This window comes from Alosa pseudoharengus, unplaced genomic scaffold, assembly GCF_046254945.1.
Source record: "Alosa pseudoharengus isolate Yale_2024_CS ecotype anadromous, Long Island Sound unplaced genomic scaffold, YU_APseudo_1.1 YU_APseudo_1.1_scf_10, whole genome shotgun sequence".
NCBI classification, from domain to species: domain Eukaryota; kingdom Metazoa; phylum Chordata; class Actinopteri; order Clupeiformes; family Clupeidae; genus Alosa; species Alosa pseudoharengus.
In genome coordinates this window covers 25,210,287-25,227,771 of record NW_027468565.1, presented here as the reverse complement: position 1 = coordinate 25,227,771, position 17,485 = coordinate 25,210,287, and the positions used below count along the sequence as shown (strand labels likewise).

The 17,485-nt window shown below is 43.7% G+C and overlaps 1 protein-coding gene across 3 annotated transcripts; it reads left to right on the top strand.

Moving 5' to 3' along the window:
- Positions 1–2,161: 2,161 nt before the first annotated feature.
- On the top strand, positions 2,162–16,351 carry LOC143140431 (pyruvate kinase PKM-like). Of its 3 annotated transcripts, XM_076301331.1 has the most exons (11): positions 2,162–2,498; positions 9,349–9,493; positions 10,585–10,676; positions 11,630–11,761; positions 12,106–12,292; positions 12,574–12,844; positions 12,942–13,092; positions 13,427–13,579; positions 14,563–14,729; positions 15,823–16,004; positions 16,245–16,351. In XM_076301331.1, the coding sequence occupies exons 1-11, from the start codon at positions 2,487–2,489 to the stop codon at positions 16,349–16,351; spliced, it is 1,599 nt and encodes a 532-aa protein (XP_076157446.1). In that variant the 5' UTR covers positions 2,162–2,486. The 3 variants fall into 3 exon arrangements, with proteins under 3 accessions (XP_076157446.1, XP_076157456.1, XP_076157465.1); XM_076301341.1 differs by lacking the exon at positions 2,162–2,498 and having other exon boundaries at positions 9,340–9,493; XM_076301350.1 differs by lacking the exons at positions 2,162–2,498; positions 11,630–11,761 and having other exon boundaries at positions 9,340–9,493; positions 10,585–10,601; positions 12,121–12,292.
- Positions 16,352–17,485: the final 1,134 nt, after the last annotated feature.

Here is a 17,485-nt window from a genome sequence, read left to right as displayed (position 1 = left end):
CAACTCATCCTGCCAGTCAAGGAGTGAGTTGTCCAAAACCTTTCTTTTTAGTAAACTATGTGTACACGAACAATGTTCTCAATGCTCGAGTTCATGAGACACTGATGATACTTCGATCAGTGATACTCCGAAGTTTCATGTTGTGTCGAGTCTTCTTAGTGTTCTAAAAATAGCAATTTTGACGCGATCATGAATCAAAATAGTAGTGCCCCTACGATTCTCATTCAAAAGGCCATTTGACCCGAAAACGACAACACGGACAAGCTTAAAAGTGGCGCTTCGGATGTAATTATGCTTTTAAATGAAAGTTTGACTCGGGTACATTCACAGAAACACCCTAGGATGCATTTTGGCGAAAGTTACGCTTTAATACTTGCAACTAGGTATGTAACGGTATGAAAAAATTTAACCTCACGGTTATAGTAACCAAAACTATCACGGTTTTCGGTATTATCACGGTATTTCTAAAAGTGTGTTCAATATGTTCAGAAAGCACTGATAGGCCTACACAAGCTGTAATAGTTTCAAAAAGTGTCCCGTTCACTTTTTTCTTCATGTTTAATTGGCTATGTGCTTATAGCTTAATTTACCCTACCATAACTTGGAGTTTGCTATTTCTGTTATTTGGATCCAATGAGTGAGACCAACGTAAGCGTTCAAAATAAAACTTTAGGCTACTGTATTCTCCTGATGACGTGAGTGGAATGGATTTAATGTGGACGTGAACATAAAAAGATGCAGAGTGGCTACATGATACAGTGCACATTTTGCCGTGAAAATGTTCCGCCTTTTAAAATCCGGTGTAGCCTAATCTGAATCGTAGTTAAAACCATCAATTAGACAACAGAATACCAGGGTACCAGTTTTGTTTCATTGTACCAGGCCTACTGTATGTCAAAATCAGGCTCGGATGAATCTGGGAAGGATTAAACACACGGTTTCCACACCGCGGTAATCAACAGTGATAATCATGATATTTGAAATGAAAACGGTAATTGTTATCGTTAACATTTTTATTGCGGTTTACCATTATACCGGTAATCGTTACATCCCTACTTGCAACTATACTAATAAAGCTTATTATTGTGACACGACACTCACACAACACATGACCTGCAATGCATAACCCTCTATATCTGGGGTCCTCACTACATGAAACTACATATTGGGAGGGCAGCTATGAGTGTAGTGGCACAGTGGTAACATCACCACCTGACAATCAGTCAGCCTGGGTTCCATACCCAATACCCGCCGTTTGAGTCTGTGTCCCTTTGAATAAAAGCATCTGCTAAATACCAGTGAACAAGTCAACAAGCTATGTAGCTATGACAGATTCTGCCTTGCACAGATCCATTGTCGGCTGTTTGATCACATAACTCTCATCTCACATGGCTCCCAGTAAACCTGCCGTAACCACTGACACGGTGACCACAGGTAGAAATAATCTCTCAGCTGCATGTGTCACCGAGGCTCCGGCAGCAAACTTAACTGTTAGGGGGCATACACACACATGAACACACACAGCTACGGGGGTCCTGCGTTATGTTGCCATCTTTCACGTTAGGACGTGAGGGTACGTGGGGATGCCAGTGGGCCGACTCCAGCTTCAGGCCCTTGTAACATTCTCTAGATCAGGGATGTCAAAGTCAAATACATTAGAGGGCCAAAAAAACAAATTTGCTACAAGCCGAGGGCCGGACTGGTTCAATGTTTATTAAAACATATTAAAATGACTGCACGTAACCTATTGAACCAAGACGTGTACTGTATTTTATTTAATGATTAAATGAATAATGACTGTGACTGAAGTGCGGGCAAAGTTTGCACAGAAATGTACGATTTTTCCCATCCTCACCGACCTGGTCATAAAACTTGTTTAAATGATCATACGATGCCTCCTTGCTGCTTTGTCGTCTACATCAGCCTCTCTCAAACTTCTTTGACCTGAGGCCCAGTCAAGGCATACTTTGGGGTCATAGGGCCCACCTACATGAACCCACCCCCTCCTCCCACCCCCCATCAAATTATCATAATGATATCACAATTATTATTATTTTTATACTATATTGCTATACATGCACTTCAAAACAGTCAATGTTTAAAGTGCTAAGATTGTTCACAAAAGTTTGTGAAAACATGCACATCAGAGTACTGCTTTACTAAAATATAATTAGGCCTACAATAGTTTCATTATTTTTGCATTGTTGCATGATGCTTGGATGAGAAATACTTCTCAAAACAACAGCAGTTATATGGGTGCCATTGTTTTGGGATGTTTCCCTCATGCAAGCATCATACACTGATAGAATATTTATATGCTGATTACATTTCATTTGAATGCCTGAATGTAAGGATTCAGGAAACACAATACCAGCTTTTGTGAATGGTAAATGGCGGATCAGATCATGCGTAAATCACTGATCTGGAGATCTTTAACTATCTTTAACTAAGACTAATTAATAGCTTTTGGCTGACTTTAATACTTAATGCCAAACAGTGTTTTATATAGTCTGTGTTCTGTTTTTTATGGAAGTTGCATAAATCCACGTCGTTCTATTAAATGTCGTTTCATAATTAAATAGCCTTCCAATAGGTTGAAGCTTAGCTTTGCTACCAACGTGCACACGCATGCATTGAATAAACGCCCATACCACGACTTAATTCTATGCCTCTATGTTTGATGACACCAAACAAGTATTTCCTACTAATTGCAGAAATGTTTGTTTTCTTTTTCTGTCCGTGGCTCCTTGATCAATTGCGCAGCAAATTATCAGAAAATGGCCCGGGAATAATTTCACTCTGCAGACCATTGTCCACATTGCGGACCGCGGCCCATAGTTTGACAAATGGTGACCTGCATGCTGCCATATTAAGGCCTTTTTACGGTGTGTTTTAGCCGAGTTTTCGCGTGGAAGGCTCTGTAGAAATCTGACACCCTATTCAACGAAGTTAAACTGAAAGAGCGTGCCGTTCACAGACATCTGAATGAACGAGTTCACAGTAACGTTCATCAGGCAATAGTAGCCTAATACAGTACGTTCAGTTCACGTTCGCTCAAAATATGAGCGAGTTCATTAACTTTCGTTCAATGAACGTGTTCAGGCACAACACTGGGTAGGGGGGTAGCTGAAAGTTGACATCTGCCCTGACTGAATACTGATGAATAATGAAGCCGAGGCCCACTTGCGGCTCCGCAGTGAGCTCGTGGGCTACCGTTGCATGGTGGGAAATGGTATTGGTGCGTGCAAAACAGCAGCCGGCGGCTGTGGCCTGCGGGCCGGTTCTAATACTAATCAAATATCATCCCGGGGGCCGTAGATAATTCCGGCCCGCGAGCCTTGACTTTGACATGTCTGCTCTAGATGGTAGAGCCAAATGACCCTCAAATGACCAATCAGATTCCAGCGCTGAGACTGATGCCTTCAGGCATGCTCAGATGGGAGTCAGCCTAGTAGAGGTGTGTGGAGGTATGTGGAGGGGTAGTAGAGGTGTGGGGTGGGGTAGTAGAGCTGTGGGGTGGGGTAGTAGAGCTGTGCTTAACTCCTGTCCTGCACACAACTCCCCAGGCCAGCAGCCTCACCCGCCCCCACAGCTCCGCAGCACACAGATAAGATTACCTCCAGCGTCCACAGCAGAGCTGGGGCCGTATCATATTCAGTCTGCTTTACCATGTCCAGCGTCCACAGCAGAGCGGGGCACAGACACCAGGCTCTATGTGGGGGACGTCACCCATCTCCATGTCACCCATCTTCTTAGCCCAATTTCAGATGAGCAACTCCATTTTGAAATAAAGTACACATGGGAGATTTGTGGAACATTAAAAATGGAACCAGCTGAGCATTAAGATTATATGTTGCTGACACAAAGGAATAACACATTCATTGCAAATGTTTAACAGTACATAAGCATTGACAATGTAGGCCTAAGTAAAATTATAAATAAGTAAGTAAAATTTTATATAATATCGGCCTAAATTTGTGTTGTCTAATTAAAAAATGTTTAATAAAGAGGACTTTGGTCCGTGTAACACTTTGCAGTGCTATGTTCTTTTTGCAGAATTCACATGAAAAAATATAAAAATAGGCTTAAAAATCCGTTATCCATTCTTTAGGACGGCACAGTAAATGGGTAATTGTTGCTTATTTTGATTTTCAATTGAGCACAGTTACGGTTTTCTGTTCAGAAGTAAAAAATTGAAATGATGCGTCAATTTTCTAATTTTCCTTTTTTGCACTTGTGGTGGACTGAACCACGAGCACCGGGGGGAGAACACCATCTAGCTGGGCCAGGCTAGATGGTGGAAGAGAGCGCCGCCTGAAGTTGTTTGTGATTTTGACTCACTAGCCTACTTTAGAGATTAATAACTAAAACTTCGCCGATTTTTGGGAGATGGCACGTTAAACATAACTTTCAGCCTATGTTGAACATATCTACAGTATATTTGAATACCATGGCCATGCCATATAGCAAATAATTCCCCAAAGCAGAATGCTTTGCCATCGACGTCAGTCTCTAGGCTATGCAGGCTACCCCAAGCACTGTTTGACATGGGACATTTTTGCTTATTTAACACTTTACGCTAGACTAGGTTTCATTAGGCTAAACGAAGACACAACAGTGAGTAGCCTAAGCCTAATTTATCATTTATCCATTTATTAATTTCAACAGCAAATAGCCTACATTGCTGTAGGCTACTACGGCTCAACTCCATTGGTAATGCTCATGTAGGTCTCCAAAGCCTCCCAGAACATGAGTAGAACACGTACTCATAAGTGTCAGGATGCAGCAATGTCTCCCTCTGCATCTGAAGTTCTGATCTCGAGCTGACATTATCAATCGCTTGGCACCTTGATGCAAGCTGAACTGTGTTTGATAGCCCTTCATCTCTACATCTGCTGATGTGATCACCAACACTGTGCGCTTGTGTATCAGGCCCCCCCCCCCCCGCACGCTTGTGGTTCAGCCCAACAAAAACCGTAAAAAAGGCAAAAAATCCAATATTAACTGAATTTTGTTTCCAATCCAGTTTCTGTTTTTTTCTTTATCTTGCGTGACTAATGACACATTTAGAAAATAGCAGCAATTATTTATTTTTTGATAAAAAAAATCAATTTTTTCAATTTTTAAAAAAAAATTGAAAATTGGATTATTGAACACATTTTTATTTGGATCAGATGGATGGAGCAAATAGAACAAAGCACTGCAAAGCATTACACGGACCTTTGCTGATACATGGTATTTATGTTTTATGCTGTATTTGTGGGGGTTGTGTGAATGTCCTGTTTTTTGTTTTATTTATTTGTTTGTTTTTTGTTTTCTCTGTGCGTGTGTTGCACACTTGTGGTTTGTCTTCATTGTGTCTCTTCATGGTGTCTCGTTTTTGTTTTCATTGTCTTGTGTTTTTTGTTGTTTTTGTGATTTGTGTAAATTTCATGACCAACTTGCCATGTAACAACTGGCCAAGTCAATTAATTATTACAACATCTTGCCAAAGGACTGCAGTTGGAAATAGGGTTGCCAACTTCCTCAACCCCAAATGAGGGACACTTCACTTCAAATGCGGGACCCCCCCCCCCAAAAAAAAAAAAAAAAAAAAACTAATTTACAAATGGTGTACTGTCACTTTAAGAGCATTGTCTACACGGTATTCATAATATTTTGCCAGCTCCATTCAAATATAGCCTATGGTCATTCCACAAACTCTAACATTGTTTGTGCCACATTTAGGCCTATAGCATAATGATAAGTATATTAAGTTGGTGTAAACAACCTTCATTCCTGTGGAAATAGAAGTAATGATGCTAGGTAGATATTTTCTGTTTGCAATTAAAAGTGAATTATGAACCTGGTAGCCACCTAGCTATCTGAGTTGAAAGTGTTTCAATTGGCATAGCCTATCATGTGCTTCATGTAAATGCTTAGTTTAAGGGAAATTGATTATTGAAGACTTCAAGACTCGCCAATTCCATTACACAAAGGCAATTGACCACTCTTCATATTCTATCAGTCCAAATCACAGTGCGTGCAGCCTATGTCAAAGTGCCCTCACATTTTGTAAATGGTCAGTAGCATAGTGTGAACCGGATAATTCCGCAATCTCCTCGCGTTGTTTTTGTTGTTCTCATGATTTCCTTTTAAAAGTTTCTTATATTAAAAAGGTGAAATCAATTACCAACAATCACAAGCCAGCTGGAAACTTCCCCTCTCTCCCTCTCATTCCCAATTAAAACGAGTAGCATAACGTTCAAGTTAGATCTGCTGCATAATAGAGAGACTGAGAGGACCCAAAAAGTATCATCCTTATGTAAGATGCTGTTGCTGCATTTTGACATTGTAATCGTTCTCTAAGAAGAGTGAAAAGCAGTTTGCAGTAAAGCTTCTCTGGCTAAATTATGGTGCCCCTTCTGTCCCTTGGTGCCGTGCGCACAGTGCGAGATGCGCGTGGTAGCGGCGGCACTGGACACTTTGTTCCAGGTGCGTTTACAGTAGCCTACTATTGACAAGTTAACAAGGCCGATGAGCTGTGATTGAAAATCGGGAGTGGTGCTGTCCCTGACGGGACAAATCAAAATCACCCAAAATACGGGATGTCCCGCACAATTCGGGACGGTTGGCAACCCTAGTTGGAAATGACCCCACGGGCTAGCACTGATACATTTACAGACATGCTGATCAATGTGCGTTGTCCTAATAACTAAATGAAATTAAATAAAATGAAATTATATCTTCCTAAATATTATAAACAAATAAAATGCATTCTCTGTCGTTACATTGGCTGAAGCTAGCAAGGAAACTAACTAGGGATCTAGGGCACCAATATGATTGAAGAGTAAACGGATACATCTGGCAGGCATCCCATAATAAGCATCCCATTTCAACTGGGGAAATTTAGCAGCACTTTACACATTACACAACATATACTATCTATCACTCACAGGGAGACCAAGCAAGCTATTCTATATTGGTGCTGCTGGGGCAGCCAGAACAATACGCCCTTGTTCTCTATGTCGGGGGCATAAATATAGATCTCTGTTTGAACGACTTGCACAGCACTGTGCATCTGAGGGCTCTGGCAGCAGATTCAGTCATCTGCCCATTTCACTTATAGCTTAGCATTAAACTGTGACACTGCTCCAAACGGGTCAATCTCACTGATTGTATCCCAAACATCACAGATAGCAGCCAATATAAATTGGGTGTTATTCATCACTGACAATGTTTCACAGAACGCATTTAAGATTTCCTGGTTCCAAAAATATAATTGCATACCTTAAATAGACAAACTGGAGAACTTCGAGCTAAACCAGACGTTTCTGAAATGTATGAAAGGCAGATTTAAGTAGCCTACCCCAGGACGTTTTCTGATTGGTCGCGACCTTTGCCGCATCACATCCATAATTTTCTAAGATGTAATTGGGGATTCGACAGAAAATAATCCCTGGTGCTATGAAAAGGTTAATAATACGATCGAAATTGGTGGTATATTATATGCTTAATAGTAGATGACAAGTGTCTCAACATTGACGGTGTCAAATGATTTTCTGAATTTCCCGGTAATGTTGTGCTACGTTAAAAAATAATATCCCCGTTTTCCTCACGGAAGGATACAAAGCGCTTTTTCACAGAAAGTAGTGCCGGTTAGTTTAGGGATTAATTGCAGCCGGTGTCCGGATGCAGCGCCCATAGGTCTCTGCAAGCAGGCGAAGGTAAGAACCAGCCAATTAGGATGATAGGGCACAAGGCTAATGCATTACTGATGCAAAAAGTAGGATAGAATCAGGAAAGATAACCACATTAAGGGGCCACATTACTTAATTAACAGCAACATTTATTTTCCCACATAGACTGATGATGGCAACGAAATGCAAAAGATGAGGGGTAGATGTGGACTACAGTCACTGTTGAGTCAAAGAGGAATGTGACTGTGGATATTGACTAAAAGGCTGATTTTTAGGCTGTTGTAAAACCATTTTTAGTTTATCAACAGTATTGAGCAAAAGTTTGTGGCACTTCTCGGAAAATGCTTTAATGATGGCATGAATAGTTTTTCTCATCCAATACATAAAAAGTGTGGTAAACACAGAAAAATCAATTCAATATCTGGTGCGACTTTTGTCTTCAAAGCATTTCAGAGAATTTACCAGATTAGGCTGTCTTTGTCTATTTTTTTAATCCATTCGCAAGTTCTGAAAAAAATCTGATCTGATTTCCTTCAACTCTTCTGTCTGCAAGCTGGTGCATTACTCTATTTTAGTGGCATATACTGTACATGTATCACTGGAATACTTTAAAAAGTAAAATACTACAGAATTTTACAATAGCATATTCTTAATAGAAATAAGTCTAATTGCCTTAAATGTTTTCCCAGTAATGTGTATGGCTTTGTAATTTAGATGTGTATGCTCAACTGATTGTAATTACAGTAATATGTATGCTGGTGTGTTGAGTTTGTGACTGCAAGTTTACCTGGTCAAAGAATTTGCATTCTCAGATTAACTTACTGTATGAATGCACCATCCTTACAAGTCACTTACTGTTATTTATTTCAAATTCATTAACCGGCACCTATTTCAGTCAAAGTGCAGGATATGCACTACTGTAAACATTTTTATTTTTCTCCAAAGTGAAAAATCATTTTGCCCTATAGTTAGATGGTGCACTCACCCCAATGGCATAGTGAATGCACATTAAGCTGTATGTGGGCTATGCCCTAAACAGAGACAAATGGCATTATCTGGTGTCATGTGATCCCACCCCAACTCTCAGAGCAGACAGCTGGGGAATGTATGCAACTGTTAGGAACCAGCAGCTGACATATCCTGCACGGACTAATGCACCTCTCAGAGACAATGATGGCATATGGCATTACCATAGCTCAGTGCTAATGGGGCACATGTTTCGTAGATTATGCACAGTGTACATACTTGAAGCATATAACTGGTTGTTTATTTGTTGTTTATTTGAAAAAGTTACATTTTTATTGGTATTCCTCAATCACAGCTACATGTGCCCCAAACTGGAACGTTGAGCCTCCTGAGAGATTCTGTTAAATGAGAATGTCCTAGAATAAGCAGGAGAGTGTGTGAAGCTGAGGGAGACTGACCAGCGCTCTCCTAACCCTCTGTTGCGTTGTGTTGTGTTGTGCTGTGTTGTGTTGTGTTGTGTTGTGTTGTGTTGTGTTGTGTTGTGTTGTGTTGTGCTGTGTTGTGTTGTGTTGTGTTGTGTTGTGCTGTGCTGTGCTGTGCTGTGTTGTGTTGTGTTGTGCTGTGTTGTGTTGTGTTGTGTTGTGCTGTGTTGTGTTGTGTTGTGTTGTGCAGGACCCCAGCAGATCCTCCCATCATGGCTCAGAAGATGAAAGACATGGGCTCTGCCTTCATCCAGCAGCAGCAGCTGCATGCTGCCATGGCGGACACCTATCTGGAGCATATGTGTTTGCTGGACATCGACTCCGAGCCCAACGTGTTCCGCACCACAGGCATGGTCTGCACCATTGGTCAGTACCCCCTCAGCGTCTCTCATAACTTACAGTAATGGCTGCACATGCTGTAGGGGGCTGTTTACTTGGTTCTATTCATCTGACAGAGCTTGTTCTGGTTCAGCCCCCTCATTACACTCATCGCTCGTTCAGACGCAGCCTGTACAGTGCAGTGGTCCACTCTCTCGACTGACTCCCTGCTGGCCTTGAATGCCTCTTAGGGTCTATGTAACATCAATGAAGTTGGAGTGTCAGAATTTGTTTTGTTGTGTTCATAATGTGGGTGGAATGAATGTGGGTGTCAAGTTCAGTTTCTCATTCATGTGTGTGTGTGTGTGTTTGTGTGTGTGTGTGTGTGTGTGTGTGTGTTCAGTTTTTCATTCATGCCCTGTGGAAGCCACATAAATGTGACTTTTTGTCTCATGGAATGCTCTAAAACATTGATAAAATATAGTACAATAGATCTATAGATATGTGATAATATTGGCATAACAGTGGTCATAGGCCAATAAAAAATATTATGCAGACTACACTGTCATTGGCAATAGGTGAAAATGAGTTTGAAAATATTGGCATATCAAATATTTGCAAAAATCTAATATAAGTATATATACTTTTTTGATCCCGTGAAGGAAATTTGGTCTCTGCATTTATCCCAATCCGTGAATTAGTGAAACTAAGCACACAGTGAACACAGGTGAAGCACAAACTAATCCCGGCACAGTGAGCTGCCTGCTACAACAGCGGCGCTCGGGGAGCAGTGAGGGGTTAGGTGCCTTGCTCAAGGGTACTTCAGCCGTGCCTACTGGTCGGGGTTCGAACCGGCAAACCTCCGATTTCAAGTCCGAAGCTCTAACCAGTAGGCACATCCCTACAAAACAATACTGAAATAAATGCTGTGAATGCTGAATTAAACACAGAGAGTTGCAGCACAGCAACATCAGCCTCTATATCACTGTGCATGAACTAGCATTTCATGAAGAGAACGTTCTAGAATCGTCAGAATCAGCTTTGCGTAAACAAACATGGAAGGAAGTCATTTGAAAAGGTCTGCTCAAAAGGTCTGCTCAGATAAAAGATGTGCATCTCTGCCCTGTGTGCCTCCACAGGACCTGCCTCCCGTTGTGTGGACAAGCTGAAGGAGATGATCAAAGCCGGGATGAACATCGCTCGCCTCAACTTCTCTCACGGCTCTCATGAGGTCAGTGTGTCCTTGAATCAGGCTCCGCCGCATTCACTGATTCCAGTGAGCCGTAAATCACAGAAGAGGCGACAAGGAGAGGCCAAGGTCGTAAAGTAGAGGCCAAGGTCATGGACCATGTAATAGTCATGATTGAATTCAGTAATTGTGGCTGGTGGAGCTATTTTTAACAGTAAAACTGGACTTCATATTTGGTCATTACCACCTCACCTCTTAAATAGTTTTCCTTGACTAGGTTTGCATGTTTCTGATAAGGGGCCAACAGTTCTCCAGGTGCCCATGCAGCAGTGTCTATTATTAGATTATTTATGAACGGATATGTGGCTAGTGGGGCATCCAATATGCCAAAGTGCCTCAGCACATAGCTCATCTCGTATGTATGTATACTGTACATGTATAAATACCCAGGAATCTACCAGCCCACAAGGCCTTCGTGCCAACGGCAGTGTGACACGGGAGTTGGAAATGTACCCAGTCGGATAAACACCAATTATGCAACTATAGTATTACAGCTGAAGACGAGCCTGCTGCGCTGTTGCGCTGCACAACTGCTGCTCTGCAGGACGAGGTGTCCGTCCAGCAGAGAGATTCCACCTACCGAGTTATTTTACTGTAGTGGGCAGGACAGACACCCATCAGAATCAGAACTAGAATCAGAATCCTGCCGCACAGACACCCATGAGAATCAGAATCAGAATCCTTGTCAAAGTCCACTGTCTCAGGTTTTGTAGGCCTATAGGTCTCCTTTTCACTTTGAGTGGAGAAAGTAGAGATACAAGTGAACTTGGTCCCTCCCTACCCATATCAAACATGTTCAAACTAGTGCTATATTCTCCTATTAATCATTCACAGCCAACTAGGTCTTGTAGATTGGTGGTTTTCAAGTATGAATAGGTTTAGGCCAGATGTTTACCTGATGCAATAGCTGATGCATGTTGTCCATGTGTTTGCAGTACCATGCTGAAACCATCAAGTTCATCCGCGAAGCTGCAGAGAGCTTCCAGCCCGGAACCGTGGAGTACAGGCCCGTTGCCATCGCCATGGACACCAAAGGCCCCTGCATCAGGACTGGTCTCATTAAGGGCGTAAGTACACCGCCAGTCTAACTAGCACTTCTGACAACCTGACTCACCTGATGCGCTCTTCCCTCTCTTCCCTCCTCTACCTCCCGCCTCCACCTCCCTCCTCTCTACCTCCCTCTCTTCCCGCCTCTACCTCTCTCCTCTCCACCTCCTTCTCTTCCCTCTATCTCCCTCTCTTCCCTTCTCTACCTCCCTCCCTCTCTTCCCTCCTCTACCTTCCACTCTTCCCTCCTCTCCAACCCCCCCCCCCCTTATACTGTGTATGAAGTTAGCCACTAACACCGTTTTTTTCTAGTCTTGCCTGAGGTTATTCACTTCCTGTGCCATCTGTGGCCTGTACCCTGCAGAGTGACACTGAGGAGGTCAAGCTGGTCAAGGGCGAGATGCTCAAGCTGACCATGGACGACCAGTTCAAGGAGAATTGCAACGAGAAGAACGTTTGGGTTGACTACAAGGACATGCCCAAGGTCGTGGAGGTTGGCAAGCACGTCTACCTTGACAATGGCTCCATCCGCCTTATGGTCAAGAGCGTTGGTAAGTCTCATCTTCACATACCCAGGTGTCCACGGAAATACTGCTCCATTGGGAGATGATGAAGACCAATTCTTACCCAGATATCCTAAAAACCAAGCACAGTTTAGCACTAACTATAACTTTAGATTATTTAATTGACCAGTAAGCATATGCCACTATGCCTCCAGCTGTTGACAAAAGACTTGATCGAGTCATTCTTTATTATGCTACCACTGTGTAATATCTCTTCCCTCCTAAATCCTTGCCCCTGGCCTCACCTGTGCCTGCACACCTGTCCCCAGGTAATGACTTCCTGGAGTGTGAGATTGAGAATGGCGGTACACTGGGTAGCAAGAAGGGAGTGAACGTGCGCGGCGCATCCTGGAACCTGCCTGCCGTGTCAGAGAAGGACACAAAGAACCTGCAGTTCGCTGTGGAGCACGGCGTCGACATGGTGTTCGCCTCCTTCATGCGCAAGGCTGCCGACGTGCACGCCGTCAGGAAGGCCATGGGTGAGAAGGGCAAGGACATCAAGGTCTTCAGCAAGATCGAGAACCATGAGGGCTGCCGCAAGTAGGCGTTTCTTCATGAAGATTATTCTAAACAATACCGTCAAAATAATTCTAGTCGGTCAGTTTTTTTTTTAAATTATGTATGTCCATTGGTACAGGTTTGACGAGATCATGGAGGCTAGCGATGGCATCATGGTCGCCCGTGGCAACCTGGGCATTGAGATGCCTATTGAGAAGGTGTTCCTGGCTCAGAAGATGATGATTGGCCGCTGCAACAGAATGGGCAAGCCCGTTATTTGTGGCATGCAGGTGAGCAGTGCAGTGCCAAAGCAGATAGCCTAGCAGTGTGGCAGGGTAATTACCGTGATAGCCTAGCAGTGTGGCATGGTCATTAGCGTGATAGCCTAGCAGTGTGGCAGGGTCAGTAGCATGATAGCCTAGTAGTGTGGCAGGACCATTATTGTGATAGCCTAGCAGTGTGGCAGGGTCAGTAGCATGATAGCCTAGCAGTGAGGTAGCGGCATTAGCGTGATAGCCTAGCAGTGTGGTAGGGTTGTATTAATGCTATGATCAGGGTTATGGCATTGCTAAATTCTTTCTTGCTGTACCTGAGTGGGTCATTTTTCCACTTTGTGTCTGACAGATGCTGGAGAGCATGATCAAGAAGCCCCGCCCCACTCGTGCAGAGAGTGTCGACGTGGCCAACGCCGTGCTGGACGGAGCCGACTGCCTCATGCTGTGTGGTGAGACCGCCAAGGGAGAGTACCCCGTCGAGTCCGTCCGCATGCAGCACAAGGTGAGGAGGGCGCCCCCTACGGACCACTGTAGTTATGGCAGTTATCAGGCGCACACATTAATCTGGACCATTGTAGTTGGGGCGTGGGTGACTAATCCAGATATAAACATGCTCAATGATATATGCTTGTATATTTTCTGTAATGTAATTTTACTAATTGTTTATTTTCCTGTGTCTATTTCACTAGTAGTGTATTGTGCTACTTTGATATATTATTAACCTTTTATCAATGTGTCACTCTGTGTTTACTAATGCTTCTCTGCACCTGCTTTCTGCCTGCTTGCCTTGCCTTGTTTTCCCCCCTAAACCCCTTTGAATAGCTCCTGTTGCATGCTGGTTTGTGTCGTGGACTGAGAGTGCGCTCAGTGGTGTCCTTGGCCTATGATGGGTGACTGTGGATCTCAGACTCCCCCGACCTGCTGTGCAACCAGCTAATGGCAAACATCCAAAGGTCCACTTCCCCTACTCCACCAGCAGTCGTCACTCAGCTCAGTGCTATAGCCACTTGCACAGGTCTCCTGGCTTGGCCCTTCTGGATTGGTCCTTTCTGGGTTTAGCACTGTGGGCTATCTGAGTTTTCTGGTCGGGTTAAGTGAATGCATGAAGTTTGGTAGTAGTAGTTTGGTATGCATGGGTGTTTTTGTGTCATGTTCTAGGCTAACAAATCAACATGCTAAATCCTGAATACCTTTCATCAAGAAAGAAATATGAATCAGTTAAAGCAGGCCATGTTGTATATGTTCAGTATATAATATGTATATATTATAATATATGATATGCCAGACCTGAACCAATCAGTGCAACAGTTTTAGTAGTTCTGATTTAGTACTTTGAAACATCACCTATAACAAAACACTGTGTTTATATGTTAAAAAATAAGTTTTTTATGTTTGTAATGTAAACATTCAGTCTTTTGGAATCACATGTTAAGTACGGTATGATCTGAGTTTTGTCCTGATGTCTTTATGTGTGTCTCTGTTCAGATTTGCCGTGAGGCCGAGGCAGCCATGTTCCACAGACAGCTGTTCGAGGAGCTGCGTCGTACCTCCCACCTGACCCGTGACCCCAGCGAGTGTGTTGCCATGGGCGCTGTCGAGGCCTCCTTCAAGTGCTGTGCTAGCGCAATCATCGTCCTCACCAAATCTGGGAGGTCAGAGAGCACACACACACACACAAAAACAGACATAGACAAACACATCATCACCTGCTCCAAATACTGTAGGTCTAAAAAAAACATGCATGTATGTCAAACACACACACACACACACACACACACTGTATACCCATACCCGCCTGTTATCCATCACTGTCTTGCAGAGCACAGTGCTGTGACAGAGAGAGAAACTCACACTGTGACCTTGCGTGAGCTATGACCTCTGACAAGGCAGAGATAATTTTAACACCAATTTGTCATTTGTGACTCTGTCAGGTACCATGGAGACAGGCACATTTAAACACACACACACACACACACACACACACACACACGTGCACAACACTCACTCACTGCTCGAACACTGACATTGCGGCTATTTTCTAACACGTAAATTGACACTGAAACTGATCTGAGCAAGAGTGGACTGAAGCCACGCTGCTCTCATCAGTGTTTCACAGGGGTTGTAGTCACGGCAACGCGCTATATTCTTCTACATACAGTATGTGCATATGATACCGGTATATGTAGTATTTAAGCTGCTGAGTGTTAGCTCTGCAGGCTGTAGGGGGGAGTGTTAGGTCTCCTCTCTGGTCTGTCCTTGCTGAGGAGCAGTGCAGCTGAATAAGAAGCCGACATAGTGCAGTATCACATGTAGTGTAATCTCAGGGCTGATATAATCCCAGGTGTTGTCTCAGGGCTCATATAGTCTCAGGGGTGATATAATCACAGGTGTTGTCTCAGGGCTCATAAAGTCACAGGTGTGATAAAGTCACAGGTGTTGTCTCAGGTGTGATATAGTCACAGGTGTTGTCTCAGGTGTGATATAGTCTCAGGTGTTGTCTCAGGGCTCATATAGTCTCAGCTGTTGTCTCAGGGCTCATATAGTCTCAGGTGTGATATAGTCACAGGTGTTGTCTCAGGTGTGATATAGTCTCAGGTGTTGTCTCAGGTGTGATATAGTCTCAGCTGTTGTCTCAGGGCTCATATAGTCTCAGGTGTGATATAGTCACAGGTGTTGTCTCAGGTGTGATATAGTCTCAGGTGTTGTCTCAGGTGTGTCTGACCCCTGACCCCTGTCCCTCCGCAGGTCTGCTCACATGCTGTCCAGGTACAGACCCCGCTCCCTCATCATGGCCGTGACCCGTAACGAGCAGACAGCTCGCCAGTGCCACATGTACCGCGGCGTCAAGCCCGTCTTCTACAACAAGCCTGCTCACGACGTCTGGGCCGAGGACGTCGATCAGCGCGTTATCTTCGCCATGGAGATGGGTAAGGGTCCAGAGCTCCTTTTGTTTTACCACCAGTGGTGTAGTGGACATAGCTATGGAGTATGGACACAAAGTATCATGCTGCTATTGGTTTTAGCTCTCTGGACAGGAAGTAGCATACTGCTATGGGGTTTAGCTCTCTGGACAGGAAGTAGCATACTGCTATGGGTTTTAGCTTTCTGTTGGAATTGGTCCTGTCCTGGCTTAGAGTCAAACCTTCTCCCTTCCTTTCTCTACTCAGGCAAGCACCGCAAATACTTCAAGTCTGGCGATGTGGTGATCGTGGTGACTGGCTGGCGTCCAGGTTCCGGTTACACCAACACCTTCCGCATTGTTCTGGTGCCTTGAGTGCCACCTTTGGACTGAACCACTTCCCCTAACCCCCAAAACTCCCCTTAAGAAGGAACCCATGAGACCCACTTTGTTAAACAGACATGTGGAATGTAAGGACCTCTAACTGGCATTCCTCCCAGAAGACTCGTGGAGGATGCCACTCACTCAGTAACTGTGTAACTCTCCTCCCCACACAAACAAACCCACGAACCGGTGTGTCATCTGCATCATCCAGACACGAGCAACAGCGTTGGGCATCATCAGCGTGTATGTGTGTATGTGCTGTGCGTGTGTGTGTGTGAGTGTGTGTGTCTACAGTGTGCTGGGAATCGTGAAGACCCTGCAGTTCTACAGAAGACCGGTGGGGGTCTTTCTTGACCCCCCCACTCCTCCGTTAACCAGCCTCTTGGCTGCGCACGTGGCATCACTGGGCCGACTCGTAGACACTGAACACACGCTGTGGCGCCCAATCATCACTGGATTTCCACCTATTAAAGAGATGACCACCTGCAGTGATGTGTTGCTCTCTGTCTCTCTCACTAGATTTCCTCATTTTGGTTCAGAATTAGGATAGTTGATTTCATGCCTCTCATTAGTGCCATCTGCAGGCAGCTCTGAGTAGTGAAATTCAGTTCCAATCAGTTTCTCTTACATTCACCATACTACAGTAACATTACAGCACATTTACACACATGAAGGTCCAAACCCCCAATCAGAAGAGCCTGTCATAGTAAATACATATAGAACACAACAGGGTATCACAGGTTATACCTCAGACAGGTTGAAAGGGGAAAACACATTTTAATCTGTCTTGAAAAAAACATTAAATACTAAGACAAAATAGGTATACACTTTACTTAACAGTGTCGACATAAGAGTGACATGACAAGTCATAAACGTTTATGACATAATGCTTCTGTTATTAAGTGACATACGTTTTTTGTCATCACAAGTTAGGGTTAGGTTATAGTTAGGGTTGGGGTTAGGATTAAGGTTAGAGGTTAGGATTAGGGTTAGGTTTCATGTGTCATGACAGTATCATGTGTTCATGACCGTGTCATGTCACTCTTCTGTCGATACTGTCAAGTAAAGTGTTACCGAATAAAAAAACTTTAGAAAATAAAATTAAAAAACAGAATTCAGGAAAAA